Source organism: Lygodium microphyllum, chromosome 13 (genome assembly GCF_053477565.2).
Source record: "Lygodium microphyllum isolate KBCC chromosome 13, Lygodium_microphyllum_v1.1.10, whole genome shotgun sequence".
NCBI classification, from domain to species: Eukaryota; Viridiplantae; Streptophyta; class Polypodiopsida; order Schizaeales; family Lygodiaceae; genus Lygodium; species Lygodium microphyllum.
In genome coordinates, this window is record NC_141147.1 from 58,801,729 (window position 1) to 58,821,095 (window position 19,367).

Genomic DNA, 19,367 nt, shown 5'->3' on the forward strand with positions numbered 1-19,367 from the left:
TGACACAAGTAGACCGAGGCTACGAATATGGGGTTTGGATGGGCCGAATGGCTAAGCGACTGGGCCGAGGAAGGTAGTCTGAGGCCAAATTGGAAGGGCAAAGTGCCTACTCAGATGGGCCGAGTCTACATGGGACAAGTGGCTACGTGTCTGAATGTGCTAGGATGACTCGAACGGGCCGAATGGCCGAAGACGAGTGGCTAAGGGCCGATTCTGAGACTCAGCCCAAACTGGAGCCACTCGAACGGGCCGAATTTGTCACACCGAGTGATTTAAAACTTCACATTTGCCAAGCACTTCTAGATCCTATCTATGCATGAAGGAGAAGGTGTAGATATACCTGTAGTGGGCAACAAACTTGTTGGCGGCAAGATCGAAGTGGATCCACGCAATGGTTAGGGATGCAATTTATAGATTACAAAATGGAGGGCATAGGATGAAGATGGACTAGTAGCAAAACATTTCTCACATGCTTGTGACATATTAGCACATATGTTCAATAGAGCAATATGTGAACGTTTCCCTATGAGTTGGTCAGACAATACTATAATCCCGCTATTTAAAAATGGTGATCCCCTGATTCCTAGCAACTACACGACTATTATGATCGGTCATACTTTGGCCAAGATATATGGATCTATATTGGAGCATGAACTCAGTGAGTGGGCTGAAATGCAAGGCAAGAGAGCACAAGGACAGGCAGGTTTCAGACAAGGATATACCACGCTAGACCATATTCTCACACTTAGAGCCATTATTGAGGAGGGTCGGACCCGAGACAAGAGGATTTATTGTTGCTTTGTAGACTTTCACAAAGCTTTTGATACAGTGCCTCGTACACGCATCATGCAGAGATTGCAAGACATTGGAGTACCAGAGGGTATACGATGGGGTGTCTATGCATTATATAAGGCAGTGATAGGTCATGTACGAGCACCTGGGGGGCTATCAGAGAGGATTGACAGTACCATAGGAGTGAAACAAGGATGCCCACTTTCACCCACATTGTTTGGTCTATACATAGATGAAGTGTCTGATTACATAGACCGAGGAGGAGGAGCTGGAGCCAGCCTGGTAGGGGTGCTGATACTGATATTACTTTATGCAGATGATATTGTTCTCATTTCAGATTCACCGGAGGGATTGTAGTGCCATCTAGATGCTTTGCACATCTTCTGTAGGAGATAAAGACATCACAATGAACCTTGGGAAGACCAAAACCATGGTTTTCAATACTTCAGCAGCATGGGTGACTAGATCTATGTACCAGTTCACATTTGGGGGAGACATACTAGAGCATGTGAGGGAATATGTCTATTTGGGAGTCACCTTCTTTGGCCCCCTTTTTTCGTTGAGAGGGGCATCAGGGGCACGTCTGGCATGTGGATATGCAGCACTAGGGGCACTCGAGAGTCAATGTGCTCACATACAGTTCCAGGAGCCCCGCACCAAACTCTGGTTGTTTAACACCCTAGTCACACCTACACATCATAGGCTTTTTGCTAAGGAGAAGAAGTGTTCTTTCATGCAGACTGAAGTGGAATACTTGGGACATATGGAGCTGAGGTATGGGGTTTCAGCTTGTATCACAGGCGTCTTAGCCCACTCACTGATCAAATTGGAATAGAGAGGGATTATTATGATGGTTGGGAGAGCGTGGAAAGGCCATTGATCATGATGATAGCACGCATGATTAGGAGTAAGCCCTCCACTCCACATCCCATTGTCAGAGCAGAGCTAGAGGCAACACCTATAGTTATGGAGGCACTCTTCAGGGTAGTGACCTTTTGGCACAGACTATGGGAACTTCCACGCCATAGATACTCTAGATTGGCACTAACCTCATCTAGACAACTAGCAGCTGGAGGCGAGAAGAACTGTTGGTTTTCACAGATGACTATTTGGATGAGCCTACATGGTTTGTCTTCCACCTTTGGATTATAGCCTTGACTGCCTTACACTTTCTCTCAGCCGATCAGAGTTGAACCAGGTGATCAGAGCTGATATCTTGAGGATTGAAACAGCAAGGACATGGATCCATCCACCACTCCCTCTAGGATCAAGGATGGAGTTCTACAGGAGTCATTTCTTGTGTCTCTATGATGATGGTTTCACTATTCGGCCAGCATATATGGACACTCATCTCTCCCATAGCGTACGGGTCGCTATCGGACAGATTCACACCTCCTCACATAGGCTTCAGATGGAGACAGGCAGATGGACAAATACCCTAGCAGAGGATAGGACTTGCCAGCTCTGTGGTCGAGAGCTTGAGACAGAGGAGCACTGCATATGCAGATGCACAGTATACTATGACATACGAGGACGGTACCACTGCCTCTTCCGTGATGGATTTGGACCCCTTCATCGCGTCATGGAGGAAGAGGACCAGAGATGCCTAGGTCTTTTCCTCTTGGAGCTCGAGAGGAGCCGAAGTGCACTACTACAAGAAAGGAGGCCAGCTCACCCAGAGGGACACACACAGAGAGCAGTGACAGACTTCTTCTACAGAGCCGACCCTACCGACACTACCAACCTAGCAGAGACAGAGCCACCCTGCCAGACACCTTACAGGCCACACCGTGGTGTCACATTGGATAGAGCCACTTCCCTTCATCGAGCACGACGACCCAATCTACCAAGACCACGTCCGAGGAGGCCACACCGCAGTAGGATTAGAGCCATTATCACGAGACACCGTAGACTCACCACCAGCATATTAGTAAAGCATCTAGGGACCGCATCATAGCTGAGATCATGTGCAGATCTTGAGATCACCTACAGCCCATAGTCCCCACCACACTTTTGTAAATAGTTCTATCAGATCTGGTTCTCCTTTCCTTTCCTTTTCTTTTCTATTGATGGAATAACACTACAAATGGTTCAACCCTAGTATAGTCCCATCATAGAGTTATTTTTAGTATTGTTTCATAGGCCACCCACTTATTTGTAATGTTAACTTTACCTTACTGGTGAGATGACACTAGACATGGATGTACTCTGGATTTTGTCTCATAGGCCACATTGGCCTTATGTAGACGTTAATATATCTTTCTTTATTTCTTTCTCTCTCTTTTTTTTTCCGTAAATTTTCGTATACAGACAGAAGAACGCATATGCCCACTATGCGATAGAGAGCCAGAGACAGAGGAACACTATATCTGCCGATGCACTGTATATTATGACATACGAGGTAGATACCACTGTCTGTTTCGAGAGGGTTTTGGACCCCTGAGACTGATCATGCAGTTTGAGGATCAGAGATGCTTGGGATTTTTCCTCTTGGAGCTCCAGAGGCGCAGAGCAACAATTCTACGGAGTAGGAGGCTCCCACAGCTCGACTCACATAGACAGAGAGCAATCACTGACTTTTTCACTGATACACGACAGAGTATGGCAGATACCACTACTACTGCCACACAGCCTACAGGAGTACATCATCATTGAACCTCATCTTTTGTAGGTGTCCCTTTGGATAGAGCAGTGGCACTTAGCCGGTCTAGGCGCCCACGTCCACCCGGACGAAGGCCTAGACATCCACACCACAGACAAATTAAAGCCATCATTGAGCGCCACAGGAGACAGATGCCGAGACGCCTTAGCCATGCAGAGATACACCTCCCTAGAGAACAGACATATCATTGATGGAGAGTTTTCCTTTCTCTACTCTCACTTTCAGATCACTGACATGTTTCCCTTTCATAGGACACTATTTCATTTCCTTTTCAGTCTTATAGGCATGTTTTTCATCTTTTTTCTCCTTCCAGATGAGAAACACACCATCATTGTATGTACTGCTTTGGTCTCATAGGCCACATTGGACTTTTAGAGACGTTAATATACTCTCTCTCTCTCTCTCTCTCTCTCTCTCTCACACACACACACATCTCTCTCACTCACACACACACACACACACACACACACACACACGCACACGCACACGCACACGCACACGCACACGCACACGCACACGCGCACACACGCACACGCACACACACAACCAAGGTTTCAAATGAGCTTTCCCTTGGCCTCTTGGCTACTAAACCCCTTCCCAGCCAAGGTCTTACCACTCCTAATCCCTCACTTGTCGACCTTAATCCCCTTGAGCTGAGAGAGGGAGTGTGAGTGTGAGGGCGAGAGTGTGTGAGGATGAGTGCAAGGAGGTGCAGCTCTCCACCATCTCCTCTCTTCTTCTTCTTTTCTCTTCTATCTCGCGCGGCTATGGAGGATGGAGCTTGGAGGTGGAGGCTACTAGTGTGCTTGAGGGAGGAGACAACTCATTCGAGCATCAAGGTAAGCTCACTACACCCTGATAGGATTGAAGGTGCATCGGTTAAGTGAGAGATAGCCATAGGTATTCGCTTGAAATGCTTGAACAATAAGCGGTTTGTGGGTCTTGACAATTGAGTGTGAGCTCGCCTCTAAATTTTGGTTCCGTTTCCGAGACTAACGGATTCAAGCTTGAGCGCTTGAGCGCCTCAAATCGAGCATTGAAGTAAGGGTTTCATCCTTGAACTGGAGCTTGAGATAGTAGCAAGTTTTGGGTTTTTAAATCTTCACAACAAGTAAGTTTTTTGGTTATTTTGATGGTTTAATGATTAGGAGAGTAGGAGAAATTAGTTCAGTACTTTGCTTTCGATTTTTGTTTCATTTAGAGTAGGTTAGGAATAAGAATCCGATTGGAAAGGCGTAGGGTTTGCTACAGCAAAATAAGCCCGAATAGGGCACAAATCAAGAAAAACAGGGACAAGCAAGCAACAAGAAGAAGAAGAAGAAGAAGAAGAAGAGGAGTCTCTTGTTGCCACACTCCCCTTTTTTACATGACTGGCCATTGTGGCAAGGTCCTTTTTTCCCATTCCCTTCTACTTGGCCTATTTCTTTAGTTTATGCCCATCTACCCTTTCACAATTTGCAAAGAAGGGAGCCTGGTGCTCTTTTACAAAAATTTTGAGCACCTTTCACTTAAAAATGCGCTTTTTCCTTTAGCTTGATTTTAGAGGCCATCCTTGTGCCTTTGCTTGTTCTCCGTTCTGCTTCTTCCATTGCCTCCGTATTTTACTTCTTTTTCTTTGGTCTCGAGTTGGGGATGACAGGGTTGCTAAGACCTGCGTTTTTACAGTTTGGCTTCTACCCCATCACCTCACATCATTGGTCTATCTCACAGAGGTTGCTGGGACATGCGTTTTTGCAGTCTAGCTCAACCTCCACCATTTGGCGTCATCATTATCCACCTATCGTCAGCATCTCAGCTGCTCCCCCTACGTTTGGCAGCTCCAACAATCTGGGATTTGCGTTTTGCTACCCAGGTCATTCCCTGGCATTAGAGGACTACAATTCGCTCCTTCGGGAGTTGGTGATCATCTTCCACGGTATCAAAGGACTGCAATTCGCTCCCTCAATAGGTGTTGTTCACCTTCAAGTGATTACTTCAATAGGCCATTGCCCAAAGGACTACGTTTCCCTTCCTTCAGTATGCAAATTTTCCATAGGTACTACTGCTTGAATCAGAGAGGAAAATGCACTTATCTTCTGAGCTTTAGCTCCACCATATCAGCTTTTCTTCTCATAGCATGATTCAGTGCATCATCACTATGTTCTTGTGTTTCTCAGTTTCTCTTCTTTCTTAATGTTTATTGTACACACACTGTGTTACTCCCCACAAACCCTACTATCTATCTACACTACCACTTATTTTGACATGGTATCAACGCATACTGGTTATTTTTGATAGGTGACAATAGCCCAAGGCCCTTCTCGTCCAGATGTCAACATACAGGAAGGGACAGCAACGTTTTTGGGTAGTCCTACGCTGTAGATGACAACTTCCATGGCCGTCTAAATAGGATACCAATAGTTTTTCAGCCTTTCTCACAAATGAAACTATGAAATTTCTCTCTACAGCATTTTCTCTCTCATCCTACAATCATCTCTCAAATTATCTCAGCAAAATCCAACCATTTGAGTCATCAAAGGTGAAGATATTGAAAAACCTCTATTAAAAACCCTCATTACATCAAAAATTAGGGTTCTGAAAGCCACCTTGGGATGCATGATTAGATTTGAGGGCCTAGGGCTTGAATTCCAATAGCTAAAATTAAAGAATTTCAAGGAGATTCAAGAGGCTAACCAACCCATATCAGATTTGGGGCTTAATTTTTCTTTTAAGTAGGGTGAAGGCCAATCCCCAACAAACCAAGGGACAAATTGGTTTAAAGGCTTGTTGATCAATTTTGACAGCATGAGGCACTTAGATTGGTGGAGAAGATCAATGAGTCTCACTTGTACTCCGTCCATTTCAATAAAAGCTAAAGAAATACCACAAGGGGCACTGGTTTTAGGGCCAACATGCTGTCCATTTTCCAAGATTCAAACAGTTAAATATGCATTTACCATTTATGTACATTTTATGCTTGTTGTAATTAGTGATTAATCAAGTTATTTACCACCCTATTTGAGAGGGAAGGTTGGTTTCAACTTCTTGCTTTATGCCTCATGTCGAGCCTTGGGATCCACCAAGCCTTTGCATAACCAATTCATCTTCCTAAGTGTCTTTGATAGATCCATCCCCCACAAGATCAAGAAGTTTGAAAGGTAGGTAGATTAGGAGTTTCAAAAGTGTTTTTGCCCATGTGAATAAGCTCTTGGGTCCCATAACTCAAAGCTTAATCCTAAGGCTTGAGTTGATAAGCAACAAATAATCGTTTTGGATGAAAATGGAAAATTTAACTAAATTAAGTGTCAATTTGGTCTGTGGGCAACGTGTTGGCCCTCCCTCTTCCTTCACTTGCCATGCCATATCCATGCCTTCTTATAGGCATCCATTGCCCTTGATATAATCGATTGCTTCATTGAGCTCACACAAGTGTTTGATATGCAATAGCTTCATGTAGGCATTTGAATCATCAATGGCACCCCTTCATGGTCTCACTAAGTGCTCGACACTTGAAACCTTCTATTTCTTTTTTTTTTTTGCAAGTAAAATGTGGCTGATTATATTACTCAAAAAGCTAATTACAACAGAGTGCTCATGCTCAACAAACTAGTTGGGGCTGAAGCAGAGTCACCAGTACATCATGTATACAAGTCTCTCAAGGTGGTCTAGGGGGGATGGGGGCAAGAAGCCATGGGGGGGGAGGGGTATATTGCCAAATGGGGCTGCTTGCCTGCATCACAAAGAACAGACCCTGGCCGCCCCAGGTACGCATGAAGTGACCACGGAGCTCCTGATGAGCCCTGGACTCGCCCTACACCTGATCCCATGGGCCACGGAGGGAATGGATGATAGATGTCCATAGTTCTGCGAAGGTCACAAGTGCTGAAAGTCTCTCTCCGCCGAAAGCCACCAGGCATCGCGCCTTCCAAATATGCCATCCAGTAAAACTCCCTATGATCTCCCATACCTCCGAGCGGTCTGTTGTGGGCTCCAATACCTAGAGGATGGGTAGAGCCTCCAGTTCGACCACTGTGCATGACCCTGCCTTGATCATGAATATCGTGTCCTGCATCCCGGCCTTATACAAAAGGTGACGGCCCTGGCTAACTGCCTGCCAATAGAAAGCTCCCCATGAGATACACCCAACACTAGGCGCTATACATCGAAGGATACGGCATGCTCCTCTACAAACGAGTTGTGCCTCCTCACAAATGATCTGCTCTCCCGCGGTGCGGGGCTGGTGGACCTCAAAGAACTCCCTGCACATCGTGTCCCCCTTCCACGCCCAAAAGGCTGCTGAGGTGCGGAAAGAGAACTCCGAGAGCCTGTCCTCTAGGCCAGCAATGGTTGCACACATACGCACCTCCTGTGCGTGGAGGATGGGGTCCCCTGGTGCCTCCTGCAATAATCTCTGCGTGACTGCAAGGTCCCGCCGGAGTGCTCTCTCCTCCTCCCAACGCTGCTTCCTGGCCTGTATGGCTGCCTCTTGGCAGATTCTGCTTGACTCGGCTAGGACCTCTGCAACCTCCTCTGCTATCCGGTCCCTCCTATCCCACTCTCTGGTCCAAATCTACTCTATCTATCTCGACACCTCCTCCCTCCTATAGATCGAGTCAGGGATCCGACACGATCGTGTATCTAGGGCGGATGCTGGGGGGTCAAGTATCAGGAGAACCGGGCAATGATCGGATAACGTGGTGCCTGCCAACTGCTCAATCTGGCCTCCACGAGAGTCTCCCCACACTCCCACATAAAACCTGTCCAACCGCTCCAGCAGGGCTCCACCTAGCCGCCTGTATCCCCAGGAGAAGTCCAACGACCTCTCCCTCCTATGGAAGGCAAGGTCTTCCCAGGCATCGCGTGCTCCGACTGCAAGCAAAAAGACCTCCCATGCCTCCTGCTCCTCCCCAGCCATGCCGTGGTAGTTTCTTCCTCTGCCTTGCTCGTCCTCCAAAGCCTCCAAGTTGTTGACCAACAATCCAGGAGTCCACCTCTAGGGGTCCAGCTACAATCTCCACCCAGAACCTGCTGCGTGCCCTAACCTCCATAGGGGCATAGACATTGAGGACTCCAATACATGAGTCCCCAATATCCAGTCTGATCCATAGAACCCTTCCTACCACTATCGTCCTGTGGTCTCGTACACAAGTGAGACTCGGGCCAATAGAGGTGCATACGCCTGCACTTCTACCGTGAGCACCTATGGCGTGCTCCCAATAAGTGTGCGAGCTGCCCGAAAGCTGAGCCTGGGCGAGGGTGAGCTTGTGCTCCTGCAAAAGCAAGATGTTGATCCGTCCGGCAAGGGCAGGCTGCAACTCCTACCAAACAATCAACTTCTTGGAGCCACGTGCCCCATTGTAGTGAAGACTATTCACATTCCAGGATGCAAGATGTAAGCTCATGGGGAAATCTGTTTTTGATTGAACAGGCATCTGTTCGGTGTGGATGCTGTAGATGAGAAGGAGAGACTGTGAGGCATGCAACTGCACTTTGCTGCTGGTCTAGATGGTGAACTCAAGTCCCCCATGGTGGCCCTCGGCCGGCGGACCATAGGGGTGACAGATGCTCCTGTACATTGGTAGAAGCGGGCCGCCTGTGCCAGGGGCCACTCGATCACGTCCCTCAGCGCTCTCCACTGTGGGGGGGCTCGAAAGATAATGCTCAAGTGCGGGACATCGGCGCCAACCCACCAATTAATGTCCATCATGCAACCTGGCCACTGTTGTGCAAACAGTGCTAATCCTTCATCTCCCATCCACTGGGAGATGTGATCCGCCACCTAACTCTTCAACTCCTCCTCAATCTGTGTCCACTCCTCTGAGTAAGATGACTGAAAAAAAAATGCGTAGTTTGGTCCATCCGGTGGTGCTAGTAGGTGGACCTTGCCCCTCCTTGACTTACGAACCACAAAGATCCCCACCTCTAGAGATAGTGGGAACTCTCTGCGCTCTGCAACTCGCAAGTAGGACCATGGGCCACTGCGGAAAAACTCTTGTGGCAACAGCTATGCCTGTCTCGGGAAAGTGTAGCGGGTGGCAGGGGCGGATGAGCTGGTGGCTGTGTGGGAGGGGGAAGTGTGGCGGGTGGTGGGGGCAGATGAGTTGGTGGCTCTATGGGAGGGGGAAGACTGCTGGTGTGCAGAGAAGGTAGGTGTGTGTGGCTCATCACCTCCTGTGGGAAGAGGGGGGGTGGGTCTAGGGGGGCTCACGTGACCTAGGTGCGGATCAGGGGGGGTGCTCGGTAAGGGGGGGTGATGAGGAGGAAGAGGATTGAGATATGGTGGGATGGCTAGAGATGCATGGCGGATGTGTGTGTGTGTGTGTGGGGGGGGGGGGTTTTGAGGGGCCTGTGGAAACTCAGGCGAGGCAGTCTGTGGCGCATGTGGAGAATGTGGGGGGCTGCAGTCCTGTCGGGTGGGGCGGACGGGGGGGGGGGCTATGGAGTGCTCTGCCGAGAGGGAGCCGCTTGCCCACCAACACCCTGCTGATGAGGCTGGGTCTGAGGAGCTGGCTGCCCCCCCTTGCCGTCTCCCTCTCTGTCGTCTCTGGACCCGTGTGAAACCGTCAGCGTCTACCTGCGGACCTGTGGGCGGAGTCGCCTTGGCTCCGAAACGCGTATAAACTGCTGCCTAATGCCCAAAGTCGTGGCAGTGCAGGCACTGCCCTGGTTGCCCAGTCACAATGGTATGCTGCCTAAAGGAGTGCCCGCCTGCCTCAATCTCTAGGAACTGTGGGATATTCTTGATCTCTTTTACTGCCACGCGTACCTTTGGGACTCCTGCAGTTGTCACTGTATCCGCGAAGGACGCGGGAAGAATAGTGCCGAAGAGCCGTCCAAAGTCTTCCACCAACTAGCGATACTCAATCGCCAGGCTGGGGAAAAGAAGGGTGACTAGGTGCCGAAGAAACCTACTGTGGAGTGCAAACGCCTCCACAGTAAAGCCACTGTACCAAGGGACCATGTATATGACTCCCCTCGTGGATGCATATGGTGAACTGGCGAGTAGCTCGCGAGTTGCGTCTACCGAGCTGAGGCGGACCATGGAGATCCCTTGGCCCAATAGGACTGCCTCCATGATCTGCGTTGGGCCGATGCGCAACGTGGAGTGAAACCAGTCCTGAAGCTGGGCCCTAGCTGGAGAATGTCCTACTACCTGACCATAAATCGTTGTTTCCATTAGCTCCAGCTCTTTAGCTCAGACGGCTAAGAGCTGCTCCTCAGAGAGGACTACGCGCAAGGTGTTTGACTGGGGGGCACTCGTTGAGTGCGCCGGCGTCTAACCATAGGTTTCCATTGCGCGTCCCTTCTGGGAGAATCTACCTATCACGCTGCTGTGCTACTAGATGGGGAGTTGCTGCAAGGGGAGGGAGCAACTCGAGGGGGGAGGGGGGGTGTCGATGGCGAAGGGGGGATTTTTGTTTTCGATAGCGGTGGTGTGGCAGCCTGACAAAGGGAAGGGCCAGGCCTCTCGGCAAGACAGCACGCGGGGGTCAGAGGGGAGGAAAATGAGGGGGGGGGGGGGCACGTAGGTGCAGGCAGAGGGGGCAGGGCGGGCGTAGGCGGCGCACAGGGAGCTTGTGATAGGGGCCCTAGCGAAGGCGAGAGGGATGGGGCGCAGGTGATGACGAGGAGAGTGGTGCTATTCCTCTCAATGGCGAGGGGGGGTGTCACTAGCGATGGCATTGTACCGGCGGGGCACGACAAACAGATGGGGCAGGGCATGATGATCAGACGAGCGGGGCACGACGATCAGGCAGGGGGGGGCACGGCGACATGACGGGCAGGACAGCCATTTTTCGTTTGCTAGGATAAATCCGTTTGCGCAAACCTTCTATTTCTAGTTTAATCAATGCATCAAAGGGTTCTTGTGCCACACCATCAAAGTGGCCCTACCAAATCACAAGCAATTTGATTACTTTCACGTAAGCCGTCTTACAAAGGCTACAAAGCAAACTTTAATTAACACAAGTCCCCCTTCACACACAAGGCTTAAACCAAAACCTTTTTGACTTCGTAATGCCCCTAGTTCCCACTAAGGGTCCATCCTTCATGCCAACAGCTACAAACAACCTTACAAGAGACAAACTTGTGGCAATCTACTCAACCCTTTCTGTCCTTCATACACATATTTTCTTTAAGCCTTATCATACCACCCCTTTGTGAAATCAAAATCATCATTTCTCGAAACCTTGGCTCTATGGGCATTCCATCTTCAAACGTAATTTGACATCCTATTCAAGCAACTATCACAAAAAAATTAATTTGCACACACATTTACCTAGACTCTACACAAAATCCGAAGTTTTACAACATATACAAGAGGCTTCCCTTCTTTTTCAAAAAAATCATGACACCAATTTCACAAAACCAAGAAAGTTAGGAAGAAGGAAGGGATAAGAACAATAGCACAAAGCACTTTATTATAATTGAAGAAGTAGCAATTTGCAACAAGTGACATTCGACAATGGCAAAGAGAATCCCAGACTTTCAATACAAAATAGCCTAGATGAAATTGGTTTTTGGAGTCTACTTAAAACAATAACAACTCAACCTTGACAATTTGACAGGACCTTAATATAATTCATATGTGGTCTCCAAGTGATGGACATAGAGTACATTAACTTGAGAACACTAAGCTGCTGATGTTGTTTAAAGCTTAGCTCTCAACCATTAACTTTATTTAATAATGATGTACTAGAAAGCATTAGTGACCTGGGTTTTTGGCAAGCATTCTTGATGCTTGGAGTGATCCTCAGAAGTTGTGGATGAAACCATGCCACATGGTTGGGATACTTCCATGCCTTTGTTTCCTACAAAAATGGTTTAAAAAGTTGTAAAAAGTTCTATAGATCATGATACTATTACTATCACTATAGCGTGATAGATTTTTCAATTCATAAAATGGAAAAATAAACAACATTCTTTGAAAGCCAAATATATTTAGCTATGTCATGTTTTTAAAATCAAGGGAAAAAAAAACAATGATTGTATGGTTTTTGTAAGATTATACTCTCTAATTAAATATAAGTTCAAGTTCAAGCATAATACAAACACAAGAATGTATGAAGGCAAAGCAAGAAAACACAACCCTTGATGAGATGCTCTATCTTCCAAAGGAAGAGAAAAGGGCCACTCAAAAAAGGAAGGGATGCTATAACATGTTGCCATGATAATTTTCGAAAATAGGACATGAGACAAACAAGTGGCAATAGAAACATGTTAATGAGACAATTGTGCTATTAGTTAAAAAACCTTGTAGGCTCTCCCAATGGTTTTTGGGATTGTTTGGCCACAACATTGCATAGTGATTGCAATAACAAGCTGATGATCAATGACAAACACTGATAAGTCCAAAGTTGTCAAAAGTAGTGAAGCTAGCAATTGTTTCTCCCATCATCAAAGCAATTGATACTAGGGATCAAAACATCAAAGTTTTGATGAAATAGTAATATCAAGCAAGGCCCAAACCCACGATCCGTGCATTTGTGCCAAAGGTGCAGGTATGGTTGTACTCAACAAAAACTTCAAGGCCTATAAATCCCAACATATTTACGTTTAATCAATATGTTGTAGAAAATCATGAATAAACACCCATTTATTACATGTATAGTATACATAAACATCGCTAAAAACTAAATTGCAAAAGTGAAATAGGGACAATATGGTCCAATAGAACTACACAAGCACCAAACTAGTCACAAATGACCGATATATAACTCCCTTCTGATTTATATTCTATTCTAAGAGATCACAAGAGTACACAGATTCCAAGCACAGCATTACACGATCATTTCAACATCTACATGTCTTCTATTCTTGGATCCTTAGCCCTCAATCAACCAACAGAAATGATGTAAGCTAGAAACAACCAGATCCTAAAAAACAACCACATTTGATGGAGTAGCTTTTAAGCTAAATTACCATTAGCTTTTATGAAACAACCCCAAAACTTAAGTTAATTAACCATTCTTCTAAACCGGGATCAGTTTGGGAGTTTCAATGTCCCACATGTAAATCCTTATTTGGTAGGCCCCAAACTTTCTATAAATAGAGAGCTTGCCCTCCCATTGAGTAAATTTCGTTTTTGCATGTTTCTAGTGTTGGGTGTAAAGCCCCTGTGGGTGTAAACTCCCATTTATCCCGTGTGTATAAACTTACGGGTGTAAACACACCCTTTACTTGTACCCTAACATATAAAAACATTTTTATTCTTTGTGTACCGTGCAACACACTGGTACACTCTTACTCGATTCTCTCACCTCTCAACTCTATCTCTGCTCATTCCAGTCTCAAAGCAATGATGCCACCTTTAATGAGGATATGATGCATAATCAACCTATCAAAATGATTTAGATTCGCAGAGTGGTAATTCAGGAGGATTGGCAACAAGCATATGAGTAGATTATAAAACCTATTTTACATGATATAAGGCTTAGATGAGGGCTTGGATAGCCTCTTAATGCTAAGGTGAGAGTGCCATGGGATGGTAAACAACGTCATGTCTTATAGGATAGAAAGATGGGACAACCAAAGGCTCTTCTTGAACCAGTTTTATGTATGTCTATAAGGGTTTCTAGACTATTAGATAGATAGACTTCATCTCTAGACTATGTCATGGTCATGGATTGTAGTGAGCCTTCTTGTTATGTAAAGGCTATGATTCATGGAAGAAAGCTATGCAATAATGCAAGAAATAAAGGAAAAAGTAGGAGTAAAAGCAAGGGCAAATAGCAAGATGTCATCTACTATCAATGTGGACATAAAGGGCATAAAAAGCCCAATTGTCGCTACTACAAGAAAGAGCAAGAAAGAAAGAAACAACAAGGAAAGAAAAAGAATGATGACAAGAAAGATGATGATAGCTCTCCCCCAAAAGAAGTTGCAAAGGCAAATGTTGCATGTAGTGTGGTTATTGAAGAGCTCTCTCACACTGGAGAGCTACTTGTTGTAGCCTCATATAATGATGCAAATATTATGGCAGCAGAAGGTGATATTCACATCACTAAAAAGGAGGTGATTGATGCCTTACTTTCAGCTCATGATGGGCTGTCTCAATCATGGATAGTGGACAAGAGTGCCTGTTTTCATGTCACTCCCTCTTTTGGAGTCATTTTTTGAATACACTTCAGGTTGCCTAGGCAATGTTTACTTGGGCAACAATTACACATGTGAAATAGAGGGTGTAGGTACCATTCACTTGGCCCTTGAAAATGGTCAAGAACGGATTTTGCATGATGTCAGATATGTACCTGGCATAAAGACAAGTCTCTTCTCAAGGTCATTTTGAAGTAGATGAATGATCTCCATTATCATTCAATGCATTTAATGGACAAAAGGAACCAAAATTATTTCCAACAACTGCATCAACCAATCCATATAATCTCTCACCCATCCCACCCTCTACTTCCGCTACACTATCATTTTCCTCTCCATTAACTGTACCTCATATATCACCACACATCACACCGAGAGTTGCTTCATCCTTAGACACAGACTTTAGGACCTTGTCTTTTCCTCAGTCTGGAGGTGTATCCATGATGGAGGCTCATCCTCCTTTTCCCGCACCTTTGGGATTTTCATGGCCTAGGAATGATACCCTTACCAAGTGTGGATCAATTGCTTCCACAGTTTGCCACCATGGCATTACCTAGTGGGACTTCTAGTCATTTTGTTGTGCCCCAACTAACATTTGGATAGGGCTCATGTATCCTATGCCTCCACCTCCACTGCACCCAATGGAAACATTCATGTTCCAATGCCTCCACATCAATTGGCACCCATTAGATACTTTCAATCTAATTTTGCCTACCCACCTCCTTATACTCCTCCATCATCTCCTTATCCACATTATCCGTCTTATCCCACGTATCATATACCTCATGGTTCTTCTTCCTCATTAGCCAAACATCTCTTTACTCACAAGACCCATACTAACGAGTTCAATTGATAGTAATATCAAGCAAGGTCCAAAACTACACTACTTGGTCCTAATTGGACCAAATAGTAATATCAAGCAAGGTTCAATTTGATGAGACATATTCTAGAATCCCAAAACCTAAGGAATATTATAAAAGGGTTTGAACCCCAACCTAATCCCGCACTTGTTCCACATGAGGTAGTCTACTCATGGAAGGCTAGGAATACCTTTACTATTGTTTAGCTGATGTAGGGCTTATTGCTTGAGTTTCATTCTCAGCTTCAACATTTTGATTTAGGATTAGAGTGTTGGGCACACTTCAATAACCGCTATGCGGCTCGAGATAGGATCCATCACATAAATCTTAATCATGAGCTTCAAAACTCCGTCGATCATAATGACTTAAAGGTCAAGTTGGTTGAGTATCGACAACTTCTTGCCAAGTTCTCTACCATAGAGGCTCCTAAGTCCTCTAATGATCAAGTCACATTATTCCTTTAACAAGATACCATGGAAATACTACCATTTTTGTATAGCAAGTGATCTCATAGCCCACCATGTTCACATTCTATAATGTGTACTCCTAGCCTTCCTACAAATTCTTTGGCTTATTGGCACAAAAAACTATGTGGGATTCGAGGTTCCTTCCACCAGATTCCACTCTAGAGGGCCCTAGAAGATCTACCCAGCTTGCACCTCAAGCTTCATTTACATTGCTACTTATAGCACTACCAATGGGGAGAGACCATGAAGAAGGAGCTAGAGACTATTGATAGAGATATCACAAGAAAGTCATCGGGATGAAGTGGATCTTCAGAACCAAGTTATAGTCTGATGGGACTTTAGACAAGTACAAGGCTCACCTTCTCATGCAAGGGTTTCGACAAAAGCAAGGCATTGACAATGAAGAGACCTTTACTCCTCCTACGTGGTTGACATCATGTCATTTGTCGATTGTACTAGCCGCTCACCACAATTAGCCGATCTATCAAATAGATATCAAAAGTACCTTTCTAAATGGTTATCTGGAAGAGAAAGTCTATGTGGAGTAGCCACCGAGATTTTCTACAAACCAAAAAGATAAGGTATTTTGCTTTTAGAAAGCTCTTTATGGGTTGAAGCAAGTATCACGCTCTTGCTTCCAGAGGATGGATGAGTTTCTTCGAACTCATAAGTACCATTCTACCCTTTATGACACGAACTTATATGTTTGTATTACTTCAAGGGAATCAACTATATCGTGTTGTACATAGATGACTTACCCATCACTAGCTTACATTCTTCTGCAATAGTGGAAATTAAGGCCAAGCTCTATGTTACATTTGAGATGACAAACCTTAGTTTATTGTCTTACTTTTTGGGGATAAAGGTAGTGTCAAGATTGTGGAAGAGAAGGAAGGAGTCTCACTTGTAGCTTTCTCACTTACACAATGGGGGAATACACACAAAGGTGGAGGCTGAAAACAGTTTTCCTCTTCTTAGTTGTGTAAGCCAAAAAGAACTCAAGTACAGAGAAATAGAAGAACCCTATATATGGGTCTCAAACCAAACTCAACTAACTAAGGTTGCATACTAACTGAGCCACGAACTAGAGTAGATAAGGATAGCTGTCATCTAGCTATTATTCATGGGCGGTGTACCAACCGCATCTGCAGCTAACAAGTCGGTGACATAAATGTACAACGGTCACCCTGGCATATTACGAGTGGAGCTCGATATCTCAACACTCCCCCTCGAGCTCAATCCCAATTCCTGCATACCAAGCAGGTCTCTGAACTTGCGCAGCTTCTCTGTGCCCAATGCTTTCGTAAATATGGTAGCTACCTGATCCTCTGTGCTGACATAAACTAGATCAATAAGACCTAGTAAAACCCTCTCCCGCACATAGTGATAATGCACCTCAATGTGCTTTGTTCTAGCATGATAGACTGGGTTATTTGCCAAGTGTATACTACTCATGTTGTCACAATAAATGACAACTGGCCCATCTGTAGGCTGATGCATATCATAAAGTAGCTTATGCAACCAAGCTACCTCACACGCAGCCATTGCTGCACCCTGTACTCAGCCTCTGTGCTCGACAAGGCAACTGTAGGCTGTTTCTTGCTGCTCCAAGTGACTGCAGCACTCCCAAAAGAGAACACATATCCACCGGTAGATCGTCTATCAAAAATACTACCAACCCAATCAGCATCAGTGTATCCATGCAATTGTATCTGAACCCCAGTCTCATAAAATAGTCCATACTGCAATGTGGACTTCACATACCTGAGTATGCGTCTAGCCGCATCCAAATGCGGTTTCCTTGGAGCTTGCATAAACTGGCTTACCAATCCAACAGCATAGCTCAAATCTGGCCTAGTAATAGTCATATAAATCAAACTTCCTACTATGCGTCTGTATATAGTAGGGTCTTCCAGAAACTCACCTGCATCTGGGCTCAGCTTCACATTCTGCTCCAAAGGAACTGAAATAGGCTTACAGCCTGTCATCCCATATTTGGACAGCATGTCGAATCCATACTGCCTCTGCAAGAGCCGTATCCCACTTGGTGATCTAATCACCTCAATGCCCAAGAAATAACGCAGCTCTCCCAAATCCTTCATCTCAAACTTCTACTTCAATAGCATTTTCACATAAAGGATATCTTCATCACTATCACCTGTCATAATCAAATCATCAACATAAATGACAAGTAGCATAATACCTTTCTTTGTTTTTCTCACATAAAGTGAGAAATCTGCCTTGGAAATCTGAAAGCCAATAGTGACAAGATACTGTCCTATCTTGTCAGACCATGCTCTAGGTACTTGCTTCAAGCCATACAAGGCTTTCTTCAACCTGCAAACAAACTCAGGATGAATAGCATGCACATAACGTGGTGGCTGCTCCATATAGACCTCTTCTTGCAAATCACCATGCAAGAAGGCATTTTTTACATCCATCTGATGTAAAGACCATCCCTTTGATGCAACCATAGCAATGACTGCTCTTATGGTTGCCACCTTACAACCGGACTGAATGTTTCTTCATAATCAATGCCATATGTTTGTGCATACCCCTTGACTACTAATCTTGCCTTTTATCTGTTCACAGAACCATCTGCATTGTACTTCACCTTATAAACCCACTTACAACCAATTGCATTATTATCTTTAGACAAAGGTACCAATTCCCATGTAGCATTTGCTTCCAAGGCATCCATTTCTTCATCCATGGCTTTCTCCCATTTTTCTTTTCCCATGGCTTGCTCAAAAGAAGTGGGTTTTGGTTCCTGTATCACTTTGACTATATAAGCATAGTGAACGGCTGTAAATCCATCATATTTCAGCCTATCCACAGGATACCTAGCTCTTGTAGACCTGCGCAAAGTAGGCTCACTTTCAGGTGCTCTCAAAACATCCTTGGTCTTCCTTACTCCAGGTGTAACAACAGAAGGAATACCCAACTCATCATCAATGCTCTGTTCTGAGCCACTGGATTCACCATCCACATAAGAGTGACCTGTATTCACATCAAACATGGGCTGATCTACCTTCTCTTTTCCTTTTCGTAATACCTGCATACCACTATCTGCATTGCTTTGAGGAGATTCTCCTGATCTCAATCTGCCTGTCCATGGCGAAGAATGTGAACCATTGCTAGAGGACACTCCAGGTCCACTAATATATTGTGACTGCTGCTGTGAATTCTGTGCAGCATTACCATTTTGTGCATCTACATTATCAATCACATTTACTGATTTATACCAGCTACTCATCTCATAAAAAACAACATCTCTGCTCACTGTAAGCTTACGAGTAGAAGGGTTATAGCATCTATACCCTTTCTGCTGTAAAGAATAACCAATAAAGATGCACTTCTCAGCTTTTGGATCCAACTTGGATCTCAACTCATCTGGCACATGAACATAGGCAATGCAACAAAAAATTTTCAAATGAGAAATATCTGGTTTCCTACCAGTATACCTCTCCTCTGGAGTCATGCCATACATTACTGTAGTGGGAGTCCTGTTCA

At 45.2% G+C, this 19,367-nt stretch overlaps 1 protein-coding gene across 4 annotated transcripts in view; it reads right to left on the reverse strand.

The window, feature by feature from the left end:
• LOC148026667 (uncharacterized) overlaps positions 1-19,367 on the reverse strand; it is a 248,372-nt gene that overhangs the window by 184,360 nt on the left and 44,645 nt on the right. For all 4 annotated transcript variants that reach the window (XR_015692863.1, XR_015692864.1, XM_087691139.1 and 1 more), the window contains exon 3: positions 12,146-12,243. Coding sequence is in view for 2 of the 4 variants with exons in the window: in XM_087691139.1 (XP_087547265.1) it covers positions 12,146-12,232 (87 nt within the window). In the remaining 2 variants the exon portion in view is untranslated. The remainder of the gene's footprint in view (positions 1-12,145; positions 12,244-19,367) is intronic.